Source organism: Somniosus microcephalus, unplaced genomic scaffold, assembly GCF_052327205.1.
Source record: "Somniosus microcephalus isolate GS21.2 unplaced genomic scaffold, FLI_Smic_1.0 unresolved_chr1, whole genome shotgun sequence".
NCBI classification, from domain to species: Eukaryota; Metazoa; Chordata; class Chondrichthyes; order Squaliformes; family Somniosidae; genus Somniosus; species Somniosus microcephalus.
Genome location: NW_028225179.1, coordinates 37,186,506 through 37,204,463, shown reverse-complemented (window position 1 = coordinate 37,204,463; position 17,958 = coordinate 37,186,506). Strand labels below are relative to the sequence as shown.

The window sequence follows — 17,958 nt, the reverse complement described above, 5'->3', positions numbered from 1 at the left end:
TCCCCAAAGCCTTTCCACCATCTACAAGGCATAAGTAAGGAGTGTGGTGGAATACTCTCCACTTGCCTGGATGAGTGCAGCTCCAACAACACTCAAGAAGCTCGACACCATTCAGGATAAAGCAGCCCGCTTGATTGGCACCCCATCCACCACCTTAAACATTCACTCCCTCCACCACCGGCGCACCGTGGCTGCAGTGTGTACCATCTACAAGATGCACTGCAGCAACTCGCCAAGACTTCTTCGGCAGCACCTCCCAAACCCGCGACCTCTTCCACCTAGAAGGACAAGGGCAGCAGGCGCATGGGAACACCACCACCTCCAAGTTCCACCTCCAAGTCATACACCATCCTGCCTTAGAAGTATATCGCCGATCCTTCATTGTCGCTGGGTCAAAATCCTGGAACTCCCTCCCTAACAGCACTGTGGGAGTACCTTCACCACACTGACTGCAGCGGTTCAAGAAGCCGGCTCACCACCACCTTCTCAAGGGGCAACTAGGGATGGGCAATAAATGCTGGCCTTGCCAGCGACGCCCACATCCCATAAAAAGTATTATATCTAAAAAAAACTACTAATGTCAATGTTAAGTCTGTGTGTTATAGTCGAAGGTCAGGGCGGAACTGCCCAATAAATCATTACACAGCACTTATATACCGGTGTGGTCACCACCGGTATTACAGTATACAGCAGCCAAGATAAAGTAGTGCAACCCTTAAAATAGTTCTCTTAAAGGTGGAACGGTTACATACACTACAATCCTCCCTTTTTAGCTTAACAGTATATATATTCCCCATTAAACATAACATCATAACATATATACACACTTCATGTAAAAACAGTTCACAGATTCAGTCTCTGCGGAGGCGCCTCCTGCGCTTCCTGACTCGGTCCGGATAACGCCTCGGTGGTGTAGTAGTTCTCGGTGGTGTAGTAGGTTCTCGTTGCTGGGGTGACTCATCTAATAGTCCTTCACTGGACTTAACAGCGTGAACTTTCGTAACTTCAGAACCAGCATTGCTGACTTCTAAAGGCTCGAGTACCTTGGGAAGTTTTTCTACTTCCAGACTGATTTGGCTCAGTTCGGAGGAACCACGTGCGTGACCTGGTAGGGGTGATAATGGTTCAGATGAGTCATCATCTTCTGCTTCTTCTCTATTGTCTTCTATTTCCTCCATCACTTCAGCTTTTGCCTCTGCCACCAATCCCCTGAGTGGCTTATTACTGCTGACACTGCTCACAAAAGGGTGCTCTTTCTTCTTAGCTTTCAACTGATCGATGAATTTGACATATTCCCTTTCTTGCTCAGCTTTGATTCATTTGGCCTCATCGCGCAGACGGTTTGTGTGTTCCTGCTCCATTTTCTCAATCAGCTGATTCTCCAACTCTGTGTCAAAGAACTTTTTCTTTGCATTCATCTCTTGCTCAAAACGGCGAATCATTTGTTCTAATTGCTGTTGTAGTTTGAAATGGAGTTGAGTTCGAGCCCGGTGTTCCTCAGAAATGTGCATGTCTGTAGACTGGACAGACTCAGAATTCTCTGTCAAACTATGTTGTTGTTGTTCAGTGGAATTCTGTTCTGATACTTTGTTCTCTTCTGAAGCATTTATGCACTCCTTCGTTTTTCCATCATTAGTCTGCAAGTCCATTTTAGACTTGTCTTTTGCACATGGGCTGGTCTTACCATCATCAGTTCCAGAGTCTGAGCTGATTGTCTTCACCGAGTTCTCACTCTCTGCTTTGTCACTGTCACTGCTGCATATGCCCTCATCCAATATTCTGGACAATCGTTCAGGTTTGACATCTTTTTTTTGGAATCTACCGTTATTGCTTTTAGGGAGTGCCAGTCCATATTTGTTTTCCTGATCCACTCCCGTCCCAGAAGTGGTGGACCTCCCTCAGGTAGTACATATAAGTCCATTCCTTGGTGTTCTTTGCCCTTGTGTACCACCTTGACTTTTATCTTTCCAATGGGGTATACTCTTTGCCCCGTGTATGTCTGCAATACTATCTCCGTATCCCGTAGGGGAATATGTGTGAATAACCTTTTGTAATCTTGCTTATTCATAACCGTCAACGCCGATCCGGTGTCCAATTCCATCTTCACATGGACTCCTGCTATCTGCAGTGTGACCCAGATAGTTTGTCGGTCAGCTTCCTTACTCACATTGTGAATTCTCAGACTACCCAGTTCCTTGCTGTTGGAGTCTGAATCCGAATTCTGTTTGTCCGAACTCTTCTCAGCCACCTTATGTACCTTTCTGCACTTTTCCTGCGGTGACTTTTTGTTGCTGGTCTTCTTTCCTGACCGGCATACTTTAGCTATGTGACCAAGCTTGCCACATTTTCTACATTCCTGGTTTTTAAACCAGCATTGGTTCTGATCGTGTGTCGTCTTCCCACAACGATAACATTTCGTTGTACCCAAAGCCATTTGATCTACGCCGAGTACCGCTGCCTTCAGCTGCATTTCCGCAGTGCCTCTCGCTGCGGCTTCGTGCGATGCTGCAATAGTGACAGCCTTATCAAGTGTAAGATCATTCTCTTCAAGCAGCCGCTTTTGTGTTCCTTCTTTCGACAATCCGCACACGAATTTGTCTCTCAGTGCCTCTGTCAGTCTTTCCCCAAACTGACAGTATTTCGCTAGCTTACGCAGTTCAATTAAGTACTCCGCGTTGCTTTCCTCTTTCAGTTGCGTTCTCGCATAAAATTTAAATCGTTCCGCTAACATCAGCGGTGTGGGGTTCAAATGATCCTTCAGGACAGCAACAATATTAGCGAAAGTCTGATCTGCCGGTTTAGCTGGTGATAGAAGATGCTTCAATAGCCCGTATGTCTTTGCACCCATTGAGTTTAGTAAGGTTAGTGCTTTATCTTCATTTGATATTTTATTGGCCTTACAATATATCTCTATGCGTTCTACATACGTGGTCCAATCTTCAACATTGGGATCGAAATCGTTGTTGTTACCACGCTTAGGCATCCTCGCAATCTTCTTGAGAAACAAAAAGAAATTTTTCTTTAACTTTTTTTTTCAAAATGGCGGTTTCCCGCGCTTGTCTTCTTCCCCGCCTACGAAAATGGCGGCTTCCCGCGTTTGCCTTTCTCCCCCGCTGGCTGTAATGGCGATTGCCGTATTGCTGCGTTCGCCCTCCCCAGCAGTTTTCAATCGTGGCTCCCAGCCCCTCTTGCAGTCCGGTCCTTTCCCCCCCCCCGGCTGCGGCTGAGATCTCCGCGGTTTTTAAAAATTTTCTCCCGCGCCTTACGCTGACCCGGTCGCTGCGCCTCGCGGCCTCGGTAGCTGCCCGGCCTTTTTCACCGGTCGCGGTTGAGCTGGCAGTCCGGTCCTTTCCCCCCCGGCTGCGGCTGAGTTCTCCGCGGTTTTTTTTATTTTCTCCCGCGCCTTACGCTGACCCGGTCGCTGCGCCTCGCGGCCTCGGTAGCTGCCCGGCCTTTTTCACCGGTCGCGGTCGAGCTCTCTCTCGACGCTGTTGCATCTCCCAGCCCGCTTGCAGGCCAGTCTCTCACACCGGCTGCGTTTGCATTCACCGCGGCTTCCGTGCCTTACGCTGCCCCAGTCTCAGCGCCTCTGGCCCCGACTTCTGTCTGGCTCTTTTCCCCGGCCGTGGTCGAGTTCTCCGCCCTTATATCCTCCGTTCTTCCCTCCCCTATTTCACAGCCAACGTGGCCGACTTGCTGCTCGTCGCTGATCGGCTTACCCACCACCGTGATAGAAGGGATGATCACTGCCTGTTGCTGATGGAAGGCTTCGTGTCAGAATTCTTCCTTCGCTCTGCAGACCCGAGTCTTTTCTCAGCAGAATGATGAGGGCGGATGCCTCTTCTCGATGCCCGTTAAACTGCCTTGGATGTATCTCTGCCGCAGGGTAAGATCGTACTCGTCGCCACTGTTAAGTCTGTGTGTTATAATGAGAATTACTACACAGACCACAAGAGTAAACTTTAACAGGTCTTTATTGTCGAAGGTCAGGGCGGAACTGCCCAATAAATCATTACACAGCACTTATATACCGGTGTGGTCACCACCGGTATTACAGTATACAGCAGCCAAGATAAAGTAGTGCAACCCTTAAAATAGTTCTCTTAAAGGTGGAACGGTTACATACACTACAGTCAACCTGTGTAAGAATTATATAATCTTACAGCGCACAAGGGCTCCTTGCTTGTTGTTCTAGTCTGGGTGTCTTCTGTGTCTCAGTGGGTCGTACCCTCGCCTCCGAATCAGAAGGTTGTGGGTTCAAGTCCCATTCCAGACACTTCAGCACATAAAGCTAGGCTGACACTCCAGTGCAGTGCTGAGGGAGCGCCGTACTGTCGGAGGGGCAGTACTGAGGGAGCGCCGCACTGTCGGAGGGGCAGTACTGAGGGAGCGCCGCACTGTTGGAGGGGCAGTACTGAGGGAGCGCCGCACTGTCGGAGGGGCAGTACTGAGGGAGCGCCGTACTTTCGGAGGGGCAGTACTGAGGGAGTGCCGCACTGTTGGAGGAGCAGTACTGAGGGAGCACCGCACTGTCGGAGGGGCAGTACTGAGGGAGTGCCGCACTGTCGGAGGGGCAGTACTGAGGGAGCGCCGCACGGTTGGAGGGGCAGTACTGAGGGAGAGCCGCTCTGTCGAAGGGGCAGTACTGAGGGGGCGCCGCACTGTCGGAGGGGCAGTACTGAGGGAGCGCCGCACTGTCGAAGGGGCAGTACTGAGGGAGCGCCGCACTGTCGGAGGGGCAGTACTGAGGGAGCGCCGCTCTGTCGAAGGGGCAGTACTGAGGGAGCGCCGCTCTGTCGAAGGGGCAGTACTGAGGGAGCGCCGCTCTGTCGAAGGGGCAGTACTGAGGGAGCGCCGCACTGTCGGAGGGGCAGTACTGAGGGAGCGCCGCTCTGTCGAAGGGGCAGTACTGAGGGAGCGCCGCTCTGTCGGAGGGGCAGTACTGAGGGAGCGCCGCTCTGTCGAAGGGGCAGTACTGAGGGAGCGCCGCACTGTCGGAGGGGCAGTACTGAGGGAGCGCCGCTCTGTCGAAGGGGCAGTACTGAGGGGGCGCCGCACTGTCGGAGGGGCAGTACTGAGGGAGCGCCGCACTGTCGAAGGGGCAGTACTGAGGGAACGCCGCACTGTCGGAGGGGCAGTACTGAGGGAACGCCGCACTGTCGGAGGTGCTGTCTTTCGGATGAGACGTTAAACTGAGACCCCGTCTGCTCTCTCAGGTGGATGTAAAAAATCCCACAGCCACTATTTTGAAGAAGAGCAGGGGAGTTCTCCCCATTGTCCTGGGGCCAATATTTATCCCTCAATCAACATCAGGTGATCCGGTCATTTATCACATCGCTGCTGGTGGGATCTTGCTATGCGCAGCTTGGCCGCTGCGTTTCCCACATTTCAACAGTGACCACACACTTCAAAAAGTAGGTCATTGGCCGCGAAGCGCTTTGGGACGTCCTGAGGCGGTGCAAGGCGCTGGAGAAAAGCGAATCTGTCTTTTTCTAATGTTGAAACACGGCTAATATCTCGGGGTCGATTAACGTTTCCCCGACAGTCAGCAATGAAACAAAATGCGAAAGCTCAGCGAGAAATAAAGATGTGGGAAATATATTTGAAGATGGAACAACTGCATTGTTTGGAAGGCAATACGGGAGAACAGCTAAAAAAAAAAGCCGCTCAGAGTTGGAGAGGAGCAGAATGGATCTCGGTGCGGTTCCGCTGTGGAATCTGTCACTTTGACAAATACTTAAAATGGGAACTCACAACCGGAATGTCACAGGTGTCCATTGTTCCTTTTTTCCTTCCTTCCTTTTTTCCTTCCTTCCTTTTTTCCTTCCTTCCTTCCTTCCTCCACCAACAATGCCAACAGCAGGGGGGTCAAGAGGTGACTGGAGATCGGGCAACCTACCTGCGCAGGAGGGCGGGACAACGCTTGCCCTCAGCACTTCCAGATTTGGTTCCATCTGTATTTTATCTAGAAACGCATTTCATGCATGTATGTATTGATAATATTACATGTTTTACGTGTTGTGGCATCTTTTAACAACCTCCCGTGACATTGCTCGCTAGGATTAGGAGGGTCCCCTGGAGTATAACCAACCGAGAGTGTCAATGAGGCGTGATACGTGTACAGAAAGACCTTTCACCACCTCAGGACGTCCCAAAGCCCCTTTCACCACCTCAGGACGTCCCAAAGCCCCTTTCACCATCTCAGGACGTCCCAAAGCCCCTTTCACCATCTCAGGACATCCCAAAGCCTCTTTCACCATCTCAGGACGTCCCAAAGCCCCTTTCACCACCTCAGGACATCCCAAAGCCCCTTTCTCCATCTCAGGATGTCCCAAAGCCCCTTTCACCACCTCAGGATGTCCCAAAGCCCCTTTCACCACCTCAGGACGTCCCAAAGCCCCTTTCACCACCTCAGGGGATCCCAAAGCCCCTTTCAGCACCTGAGGATGTCCCAAAGCCCCTTTCACCATCTCAGGATGTCCCAAAGCCCCTTTCACCACCTCAGGATGTCCCAAAGCCCCTTTCACCATCTCAGGAGATCCCAAAGCCCCTTTCACCATCTCAGGATGTCCCAAAGCCCCTGTCACCATCTCAGGATGTCCCAAAGCCCCTTTCACCATCTCAGGATGTCCCAAAGCCCCTTTCAGCACCTGAGGATGTCCCAAAGCCCCTTTCACCATCTTATATGTTTCGATAAGATCGCCTCTCATTCTTCTGAACTCCAATGAGTAGAGTCCCAACCTACTCAACCTTTCCTCATACGTCAACCCCCTCATCTCCGGAATCAACCGAGTGAACCTTCTCTGAACTGCCTCGAGAGCAAGGATATCTTTTCTTGAATATGGAAACCAAAACTGCATGCAGTATTCCAGTGTGGCCTCACCAATGCCCTGTATAACTGTAGCAAGACTTCCCTGTTTTTATACTCCACCCCCCTTGCAATAAAAGCCAAGATTCCATTGGCCTTCCTGATCACCTGCTGCACCTGCATACTAACTTTTTGTGTTTCATGCACCAGGACCCCCAGATCCCTTTGTACTGTAGCACTTTGCAGTTTCTCTCCATTTAGATAATAACTTGCTCTTTGATTTTTTCTGCCAAAGTGCATAACCTCACACTTTCCAACATTATATTGCATCTGCCAAATCTCTGCCCACTCACTTAGCCTGTCTATGTCCTTTTGCAGGTTTTTTATGTCCTCCTCACTCACTGCTTTCCCTCCCATCTTTGTATCGTCGGCAAACTTGGATATGTTACACTCGGTCCCTTCCTCCAAATCGTTAATATAGATTGTAAAGAGTTGGGGTCCCAGCACTGACCCCTGTGGAACACCACTAGTTACTGATTGCCAACCCGAGAATGAACCATTTATCCCAACTCTTTGTTTTCTGTTAGGTAGCCAATCTTCCACCCATGCCAGTATATTGCCCCCAATCCCGTGATTTCTTATCTTGATCAGTAATCTTTTGTGTGGAACCTTGTCAAATGCCTTTTGGAAGTCCAGATACACTACATCCACTGGTTCCCCTTTATCCACCCTGTATGTTACATCCTCAAAGAATTCGAGCAAATTTGTCAAACATGACTTCCCCTTCATAAAACCATGCTGACTCTGTCCTATTAAATTATGTTTATCCAAATGCTCTGTTACTGTTTCCTTAATAATGGACTCCAACATTTTGCCAACCACAGATGTTAGGCTAACTGGTCTATAGTTTCCAGCTATTTGTCTACTTCCCTTCTTAAATAAGGGTGTTACATTAGCAGTTTTCCAATCTGCCGGGACCTTTCCTGAGTCCAGGGAGTTTTGGAAAATAATCACCAATGCATCCACAATCCCTACCGCCACTTCTCTCAAGACCCTAGGATGTAGGCCTTCAGGTCTGCGGGATTTATCCACCTTAAGTCCCATTATTTTACTGAGTACCATCTCCTTAGTGATTTTAATTGCGTTTAGCTCCTCCCCCCCCATTGCCCCCTGTTTGTCCAGTGTTGGGATATTTTTAGTGTCCTCTACTGTAAAGACTGATACAAAATATTTGTTCAGCGTCTTTGCCATCTCCATGTTCCCCACCACTAGTTTCCCGGTCCCATCCTCTAAGGGACCAACGTTCACTTTAGCCACCCTTTTTCTTTTTATATAGCTGTAGAAACTCTTGCTATCTGTTTTTATATTTTTTGCTAGTTTACTTTCATAATCTATCTTCCCTTTCTTAATTAATCTTTTAGTTATTGTTTGCTGGCTTTTAAATTCTTCCCAATCTTCTATCCTCCCACTAGATTTGGCTACTTTATATGCCCTTGTTTTCAGTCGGATACTATCCTTTATTACTTTACTTAGCCACGGATGGCTGTCTTTTCTTTTACTCCCCTTTTTCCTCAGTGGAATATATTTATCTTGAAAGATGTGAAATATCTCCTTGAATGTAGACCACTGCTCTTGTACCGTCTTACACTTGAATCTGTTTTCCCAGTCCACTTTAGTCAATTCTACTCTCATACCTTCATAGTCTCCTTTATTTAAGCTCAGTACGCTGGTTTGAGATCCAACTCTCTCATCCTCAAACTGAATTTGGAATTCAACCATATTATGGTCACTCACTCCAAGGGGATCCTTTACTAGGACATTTTTTATTAATCCTGTCTCATTACACAGGACCAGATCTAAGATTGCCTGCCCCCTGGTTGGTTCAGTTACATACTGCTCAAGGAACCCGTCCCTAATACACTCTATGAACTCTTCCTCAAGGCTGCCATGCCCAATTTGATTAGTCCAGTCAATATGAAAATTAAAATCCCCCATGATTATAGCTGTTCCCTTATTACAAGCCCCAACTATTTCCTGATTGATACTCCGACCAACAAAGTTGCAACTGTTAGGAGGCCTATAGACTACGCCCACTAGTGACTTTTTCCCCTTATTATTCCTTATCTCCACCCAAACTGTTTCACTATCCTGATCCTTTGAACCAATATAATTTCTGACTGAGAGGTGATCTCATTGAAACATACAAGATTCTGAGGGGGATTGACAGGGTAGATGCTGAGAGGTTGTTTCCCCCTGGCTGGAGAATCTAGAACTAGGGGGCATAGTCTCAGGATAAGGGGTCGGCCGTTTAGGTCTGAGATGAGGAGGAATTTCTTCACTCAGAGGGTGGTGAATCTTTGGAATTCTCTGCCCCAGAGGGCTGTGGAGGCTCAGCTGTTGAGTAGATTCAAGGCTGAGATCGATAGATTTTTGGACTCGAGGGGAATCGAGGGATACGGAGATCGGGCGGGAAAGTGGAGTTGAGGTCGATGATCAGCCGTGATCTTATTGAATGGCGGCGCAGGCTCGAGGGGCCGAATGGCCGACTTCTGCTCATAATTCTGATGTTGTTATGTACAATGATCAAAAGCGCCTTTCAACACCTCAGCCAATGAAGTACTTTTGAAATGCTGTTGTAATGTGGGAAACGCGGCAGCCAATTTGCGCACAGCAAGCTCCCACAAAGAGCAATGAGGTAAATGACCAGATTACCCTCTAGGTGCTGCTACTGCTGTCACAGCTGAACTTCGCCCCCCCTCAAACCCAGCCTGACGGGAAGAGAGGGGCCGTGGAAAACCGCAACATCGCTACCCGGGCGAGGGAGCCTCCCCGCCGGGAGCGTCACTGCAGGCCGTGACCTGGGAGGATGGTGTTTCCCGCCCACCGTCGACTCCCCCTCACACTGGCACGGCTCGCGCGCTCCAATACTCACCCGCCGACAGCGAGCGAGGCTCCGCCCCAGAGCGGCCACGCCTACCAGCAGCAGCGCCGTGGCGCCCAACACTGCGAGTGCCACAAGAGGGCCGACCGCAAAGGGTTGTCCACAGGGAGTCGCTGCGGAGACACAGGCACAGGATTAGACTCGGGAGTGGTGCAGAGCGCAGTCACCCAAAGGAGAGGCAATGTAGAGGGAGCTCTGTATTGTACCTGTCCCCGGGAGCGCTCGATGCTGACACTGGGTATAAAGTGGGGGTACACTGTCAGGGTAATGTAGAGGGAGCGCTGTATTGCACCTGTCCCCGGGAGTGCTCGATGCTGACACTGGGTATAAAGTGGGGGTACACTGTCAGGGTAATGTAGAGGGAGCTCTGTATTGTACCTGTCCCCGGGAGCGCTCGATGCTGACACTGGGTATAAAGTGGGGGTACCCTGTCAGGGTAATGTAGAGGGAGCTCTGTATTGTACCTGTCCCGGGAGTGCTCGATGCTGACACTGGGTATAAAGTGGGGGTACACTGTCAGGGTAATGTAGAGGGAGCTCCGTATTGTACCTGTCCCCGGGAGCGCTCGATGCTGACACTGGGTATAAAGTAGGGGTACACTGTCAGGGTGATGTAGAGGGAGCTCTGTATTGTACCTGTCCCCGGGAGCGCTCGATGCTGACACTGGGTATAAAGTGGGGGTACACTGTCAGGGTGATGTAGAGGGAGCTCTGTATTGTACCTGTCCCCGGGAGCGCTCGATGCTGACACTGGGTATAAAGTGGGGGTACATTGTCAGGGTAATGTAGAGGGAGCTCTGTATTGTACCTGTCCCGGGAGTGCTCGATGCTGACACTGGGTATAAAGTGGGGGTACACTGTCAGGGTAATGTAGAGGGAGCTCTGTATTGTACCTGTCCTCGGGAGTGCTCGATGCTGACACTGGGTATAAAGTGGAGGTACACTGTCAGGGTAATGTAGAGGGAGCTCTGTATTGTACCTGTCCCCGGGAGCGCTCGATGCTGACACTGGGTATAAGGTGGGGGTACACTGTCGGAGTAATGTAGAGGGAGCTCTGTATTGTACCTGTCCCCGGGATCGCTAGATGCTGACACTGGGTATAAAGTGGGGGTACACTGTCAGGGTAATGTCGAGGGAGCTCTGCATTGTACCTGTCCCCGGGAGCGCTCAATGCTGACACTGCGTTTAAAGTGGGGGTACACTGTCAGGGTAATGTAGAGGGAGCTCTGTATTGTACCTGTCCCCGGGAGCGCTCGATGCTGACACTGGGTATAAAGTGGGGGTACACTGTCAGGGTAATGTCGAGGGAGCTCTGTATTGTACCTGCCCCGGGAGCGCTCGATGCTGACACTGGGTATAAAGTGGGGTTATACTGTCGGGGTAATGTAGAGGGAGCTCTGTATTGTACCTGCCCCGGGAGCGCTCGATGCTGACACTGGGTATAAAGTGGGGTTATACTGTCGGGGTAATGTAGAGGGAGCTCTGTATTGTACCTGTCCCCGGGAGCGCTCGATGCTGACACTGGGTATAAAGTGGGGGTACACTGTCAGGGTAATGTCGAGGGAGCTCTGTATTGTACCTGCCCCGGGAGCGCTCGATGCTGACACTGGGTATAAAGTGGGGTTATACTGTCGGGGTAATGTAGAGGGAGCTCTGTATTGTACCTGTCCCCGGGAGCGCTTGATGCTGACACTGGGTATAAAGTGGGGGTACACTGTCAGGGTAATGTAGAGGGAGCTCTGTATTGTACCTGCCCCGGGAGTGCTCGATGCTGACACTGGGTATAAAGTGGGGGTACACTGTAAGGGTAATGTAGAGGGAGTTCTGTATTGTACCTGTCTCGGGAGCGCTTGATGCTGACACTGGGTATAAAGTGGGGGTACACTGTCAGGGTAATGTAGAGGGAGCTCTGTATTGTACCTGTCCCCGAGAGCGCTCGATGCTGACACTGGGTATAAAGTGGGGTTACACTGTCGGGGTAATGTAGAGGGAGCTCTGTATTGTACCTGTCCCCGGGAGTGCTCGATGCTGACACTGGGTATAAAGTGGGGGTACACTGTCAGGGTAATGTAGAGAGAGCTCTGTATTGTACCTGTCCCCGGGAGCGCTCGATGCTGACACTGGGTATAAAGTGGGGGTACACTGTCAGGGTAATGTAGAGGGAGCTCTGTATTGTACCTGTCCCCGGGAGCGCTCGATGCTGACACTGGGTATAAAGTGGGGGTACACTGTCAGGGTAATGTAGAGGGAGCTCTGTACTGTACCTGCCCCGGGAGTGCTCGATGCTGACACTGGGTATAAAGTGGGGGTACACTGTAAGGGTAATGTAGAGGGAGTTCTGTATTGTACCTGTCTCGGGAGCGCTTGATGCTGACACTGGGTATAAAGTGGGGGTACACTGTCAGGGTAATGTAGAGGGAGCTCTGTATTGTACCTGTCGCCGGGAGCACTCGATGCTGACACTAGGTATAAAGTGCGGGTACACTGTCAGGGTAATGTAGAGGGAGTTCTGTATTGTACCTGTCCCCGGGCGCACTCGATGCTCACACTGGGTATAAAGTGGGGGTACACTGTCAGGGTAATGTAGAGGGAGTTCTGTATTGTACCTGTCCCCGGGCGCACTCGATGCTCACACTGGGTATAAAGTGGGGGTATAAGAACATAAGAACATAAGAAATAGGAGCAGGAGTCGGCCATTCGGCCCTTCGAGTCTGCCCCGCTATTCAATGAAATCATGGCTGATCTTCTGCCTCAACTCCATTCGTCGGCCCTATCGTCATATCCCTTGATGCCCTTACTAGTCAGAAATCTATCGACTTCTGTTTTGAATATACCCAATGACTGAGCCTCCACAGCCCTCTGGGGTAGAGAATTCCAAAGATTCACCACCCTCTGTGTGAAGAAATTTCTTCTCATCTCAGTCCTGAATGGCCTACCCTTTATCCTGAGGCTGTGGCCCCTGGTTCTAGGCTCCCCAGCCAAGGGAAACATTCTCCCAGCATCCACCCTATCAAGCCCTGTAATAATTGTGTATGCTTCAATGAGACCTCCTCTCATTCTTCTGAATTCAAGAGAATACAGGCCCAGTTTACTCAATCTCTTCTCATACAACAGTCCCGCAATCCCAGGAATCAATCTCGTGAACCTTCGTTGCACTCCCTCTATGGCAAGTATATCCTTCCTTAGGTAAGGAGACCAAAATTGTACACAGTACGCCAGGTGTGGTCTCACCAAGGCCCTACATAATTGGAGTAAGACTTCTTTACTCCTGTACTCAAATCCTCTTGTAATGACGACCAGCATACCATTTGCCTTCCTAATGGCTTGCTGCACCTGCACACTCACTTTCAGTGACTCATGTACAAGGACATCCAGGTCTCTTTGAGCATCTGCATTCCCCAATCTTTCACCATTTAGGAAATACTCTGCCTTTCTGTTTTTTCTATCAAAGTGGATAACTTCAAATTTATCCACATTATATTCCATCTGCCATGTTCTCGTCCACTCACTGAGCCTGTCGAGATCCCCTTGAAGCCTCGTCACATCCTCTTCGCAACTGACACTGCCACCTAGCTTTGCATCATCAGCAAATTTGGAAATGTTACATTTAGTCCCCTCATCCAAATCATTGATATAGATTGTGAATAGCTGGGGCCCAAGCACCGATCCTTGCGGTACCCCACTAGTCACAGCCTGGCATCCTGAAAAAGACCCGTTTATCCCTACTCTTTGTTTTCTGTCTGTTAACCAATTCTCAATCCATGCTAGTATATTACCCCCAATTCCAATGTGCCCTAATTTTGTTCACCAACCTCTTGTGTGGGACCTTATCGAAGGCCTTCTGAAAATCCAAATACACCACATCTACCGGTTCCGCTTTGTCTACTCCACTAGTTACATCCTCAAAGAACTCCAATAGGTTTGTCAAACAGGATTTCCCTTTCATAAATCCATGTTGACGCTGCCCAATCTTACTATTAGTTTAAGTGCCCAGTTATTGCATCCTTTATAATAGATTCTAGCATTTTCCCAACTACTGATGTGAGGCTAACAGGTCTGTAGTTCCCCCTCTCCCTCCTTTCTTAAATAGCGGGGTTACATTTGCTGTCCTCCAATCTGCAGGAACCGTTCCAGAATCTATAGAATTTTGGACGATGACAACCAATGCGTCCAATATCCCAATGGCCACCTCTTTCAAAACCCTAGGATGTAGGTCATCCGGTCCTTGGGATTTATCGACTTTTAGTCCATTAATTTTGCTAGCACTGTTTTTTTACAAATAATAATTTCTTTAAGTTCCTCATTCTCGCCACACCCTTGGTTTTCTCGTATTTCTGGGAGGGTTTTTGTGTCTTCTTCCGTGAAGACAGCAACAAAGTATTTATTTAATTTCTCTGCCATTTCCTCATTCCCCATTATAAATTCTCCCATCTCTGACTGTAAAGGACCTACATTTACCTTCGCCAGTCTTTTCCTTTTCACATACCTATAGAAACTTTTACAATCCGTTTTATATTTTTCGCTAGTTTTGTGCTCATATTCTACTTTCCCTTTCTTTATCAATTTCTTGGTCCCCCTTTGCTGATTTCTAAAAAGATCCCAATCCTCAGGCTGACCGCTTTTTTCTGGCAACTTTATAAGGTTCCTCCTTTGACTTAATACTAGCTTTAATTTCTTTTGTTAGCCATGGTTGGATCACTTTTCCTTTTGGGTTTTTATGCCCTAGAGGAATATATGTTTGTTGCAAATTATGCATTATTTCCTTGAATGTTAGCCATTGTATGTCCACCTTCATACCTTTTAGTGTAGTCTCCCAATCCACCATGGCCAACTTGTCCCTCATACCCTTGTAGTTTCCTCTGTTTAGGGTACACTGTCAGGGTAATGTAGAGAGAGCTCTGTATTGTACCTGCCCTGGGAGCGCTCGATGCTGACACTGGGTATAAAGTGGGGGTGCACTGTCAGGGTAATGCAGAGGGAGCTCTGTATTGTACCTGCCCCGGGAGTGCTCGATGCTGACACTGGGTATAAAGTGGGGGTACACTGTCAGGGTAATGTAGAGGGAGCTCTGTATTGGACCTGCCCCGGAAGCGCTCGATGCTGACACTGGGTATAAAGTGAGGGGTACACTGTCAGGATAATGTAGAGGGAGATCTGTATTGTACCTGTCCCTGGGAGCGCTCGATGCTGACACTGGGTATAAAGTGGGGGGTACACTGTCAGGGTAATGTAGAGGAAGCTCTGTATTGTACCTGTCCCGGGAGCGCTCGAAGCTGATACTGGGTATAAAGTGGGGGTACACTGTAGGAGTAATGTAGAGGGAGCTCTGTATTGTACCTGTCCCCGGGAGCGCTCGATGCTGACACTGGGTATAAAGTGGGGGTACACTGTCAGGGTAATGTAGAGGGAGCTCTGTATTTTACCTGTCCCCGGGAGCGGTCGATGCTGACACTGGGTTTAAAGTGGGGGTACACTGTCAGGGTAATGTAGAGGGAGCTCTGTATTGTACCTGTCCATGGGAGCGCTCGATGCTGACACTGGGTATAAAGTGGGGGTACACTGTCAGGGTAATGTCGAGGGAGCTCTGTATTGTACCTGTCCCCGGGAGCGCTCGATGCTGACACTGGGTATAAAGTGGGGGGTACACTGTCAGGGTAATGTAGAGGGAGCTCTGTATTGTACCTGTCCCCGGGAGGGCTCGATGCTGACACTGGGTATAAAGTGGGGGTACACTGTCAGGGTAATGTAGAGGGAGCTCTGTATTGTACCTGTCCCCGGGAGCACTCGATGCTGACACTGGGTATAAAGTGGGGGTACACTGTCAGGGTAATGTAGAGGGAGCTCTGTATTGTACCTGCCCCGGGAGTGCTCGATGCTGACACTGGGTATAAAGTGGGGGTACACTGTCAGGGTAATGTAGAGGGAGCTCTGTATTGTACCTGTCCCCGGGAGCGCTCGATGCTGACACTGGGTATAAAGTGGGGGTACACTGTCAGGGTAATGTAGAGGGAGCTCTGTATTGTACCTGCCCCTGGGAGCGCTCGATGCTGACACTGGGTATAAAGTGGGGGTACACTGTCGGAGTAATGTAGCGGGATCTCTGTATTGTACCTGTCCCGGGAGCGCTCGATGCTGACACTGGGTATAAAGTGGGGGTACACTGTCGGAGTAATGTAGAGGGAGCTCTGTATTTTACCTGTCCCCGGGAGCGGTCGATGCTGACACTGGGTTTAAAGTGGGGGTACACTGTCAGGGTAATGTAGAGGGAGCTCTGTATTGTACCTGTCCATGGGAGCGCTCGATGCTGACACTGGGTATAAAGTGGGGGGTACACTGTCAGGGTAATGTAGAGGAAGCTCTGTATTGTACCTGTCCCGGGAGCGCTCGATGCTGACACTGGGTATAAAGTGGGGGTACACTGTCGGAGTAATGTAGAGGGAGCTCTGTATTGTAAATGCCCCCGGGAGAGCTCGATGCTGACACTGGGTATAAAGTGGGGTACACTGTCAGGGTAATGTAGAGGGAGCTCTGTATTGTACCTGTCCCCGGGAGTGCTCGATGCTGACACTGGGTATACAGTGGGGTACACTGTCAGGGTAATGTAGAGGGAGCTCTGTATTGTACCTGTCCCCGGGAGTGCTCGATGCTGACACTGGGTATAAAGTGTGGGTACACTGTCGGGGTAATGTAGAGGGAGCTCTGTATTGTACCTGTCCCCAGGAGCGCTCGATGCTGACACTGGGTATAAAGTGGGGTACACTGTCAGGGTAATGTAGAGGGAGCTCTGTATTGTACCTGCCCCGGGAGTGCTCGATGCTGACACTGGGTATAAAGTGGGGGTACACTGTCAGGGTAATGTAGAGGGAGCTCTGTATTGGACCTGCCCCGGGAGTGCTCGATGCTGACACTGGGTATAAAGTGGGGGTACACTGTCAGGGTAATGTAGAGGGAGCTCTGTATTTTACCTGTCCCCGGGAGCGGTCGATGCTGACACTGGGTTTAAAGTGGGGGTACACTGTCAGGGTAATGTAGAGGGAGCTCTGTATTGTACCTGTCCCCGGGAGCGCTCGATGCTGACACTGGGTATAAAGTTGGGGTACACTGTCAGGGTAATGTAGAGGGAGCTCTGTATTGTACCTGTCCCGGGAGCGCTCGATGCTGACACTGGGTGTAAAGTGGGGGCACACTGTCAGGGTAATGTAGAGGGAGCTCTGTATTGTACCTGCCCCCGGGAGCGGTCGATGCTGACACTGGGTACAAAGTGGGGGTACACTGTCAGGGTAATGTAGAGGGAGCTCTGTATTGTACCTGTCCCCGGGAGTGCTCGATGCTGACACTGGGTATAAAGTGGGGGTACACTGTCAGGGTAATGTAGAGGGAGCTCTGTATTGTACCTGCCCCCGGGAGCACTCGATGCTGACACTGGGTATAAAGTGGGGGTACACTGTCAGGGTAATGTAGAGGGAGCTCTGTATTGTACCTGTCCCCGGGAGTGCTCGATGATGACACTGGGTGTAAAGTGGGGGTACACTGTCAGGGTAATGTAGAGGGAGCTCTGTATTGTACCTGCCCCCGGGAGCGCTCGATGCTGACACTGGGTATAAAGTGGGGGTACACTGTCAGGGTAATGTAGAGGGAGCTCTGTATTGTACCTGTCCCCGGGAGTGCTCGATGCTGACACTGGGTATAAAGTGGGGGTACACTGTCAGGGTAATGTAGAGGGAGCTCTGTATTGTACCTGTCCCCGGGAGTGCTCGATGCTGACACTGGGTATAAAGTGGGGGTACACTGTCAGGGTAATGTAGAGGGAGCTCTGTATTGTACCTGTCCCGGGAGCACTCGATGCTGACACTGGGTATAAAGTGGGGTTACACTGTCAGGGTAATGTAGAGGGAGCTCTGTATTGTACCTGTCCCCGGGAGTGCTCGATGATGACACTGGGTGTAAAGTGGGGGTACACTGTCAGGGTAATGTAGAGGGAGCTCTGTATTGTACCTGCCCCCGGGAGCGCTCGATGCTGACACTGGGTATAAAGTGGGGGTACACTGTAAGGGTAATGTAGAGGGAGCTCTGTATTGTACCTGCCCCCGGGAGCGCTCGATGCTGACACTGGGTATAAAGTGGGGGTACACTGTCAGGGTAATGTAGAGGGAGCTCTGTATTGTACCTGTCCCGGGAGCACTCGATGCTGACACTGGGTATAAAGTGGG

At 50.1% G+C, this 17,958-nt stretch overlaps 1 protein-coding gene across 1 annotated transcript in view; it reads right to left on the bottom strand.

The window, feature by feature from the left end:
* LOC147094629 (CD276 antigen homolog) overlaps positions 1-17,958 on the bottom strand; it is a 36,708-nt gene that overhangs the window by 13,970 nt on the left and 4,780 nt on the right. Inside the window, exon 5 of the mRNA XM_085974460.1 lies at positions 9,741-9,862. Coding sequence (XP_085830586.1) covers positions 9,741-9,862 — 122 coding nt within the window. The remainder of the gene's footprint in view (positions 1-9,740; positions 9,863-17,958) is intronic.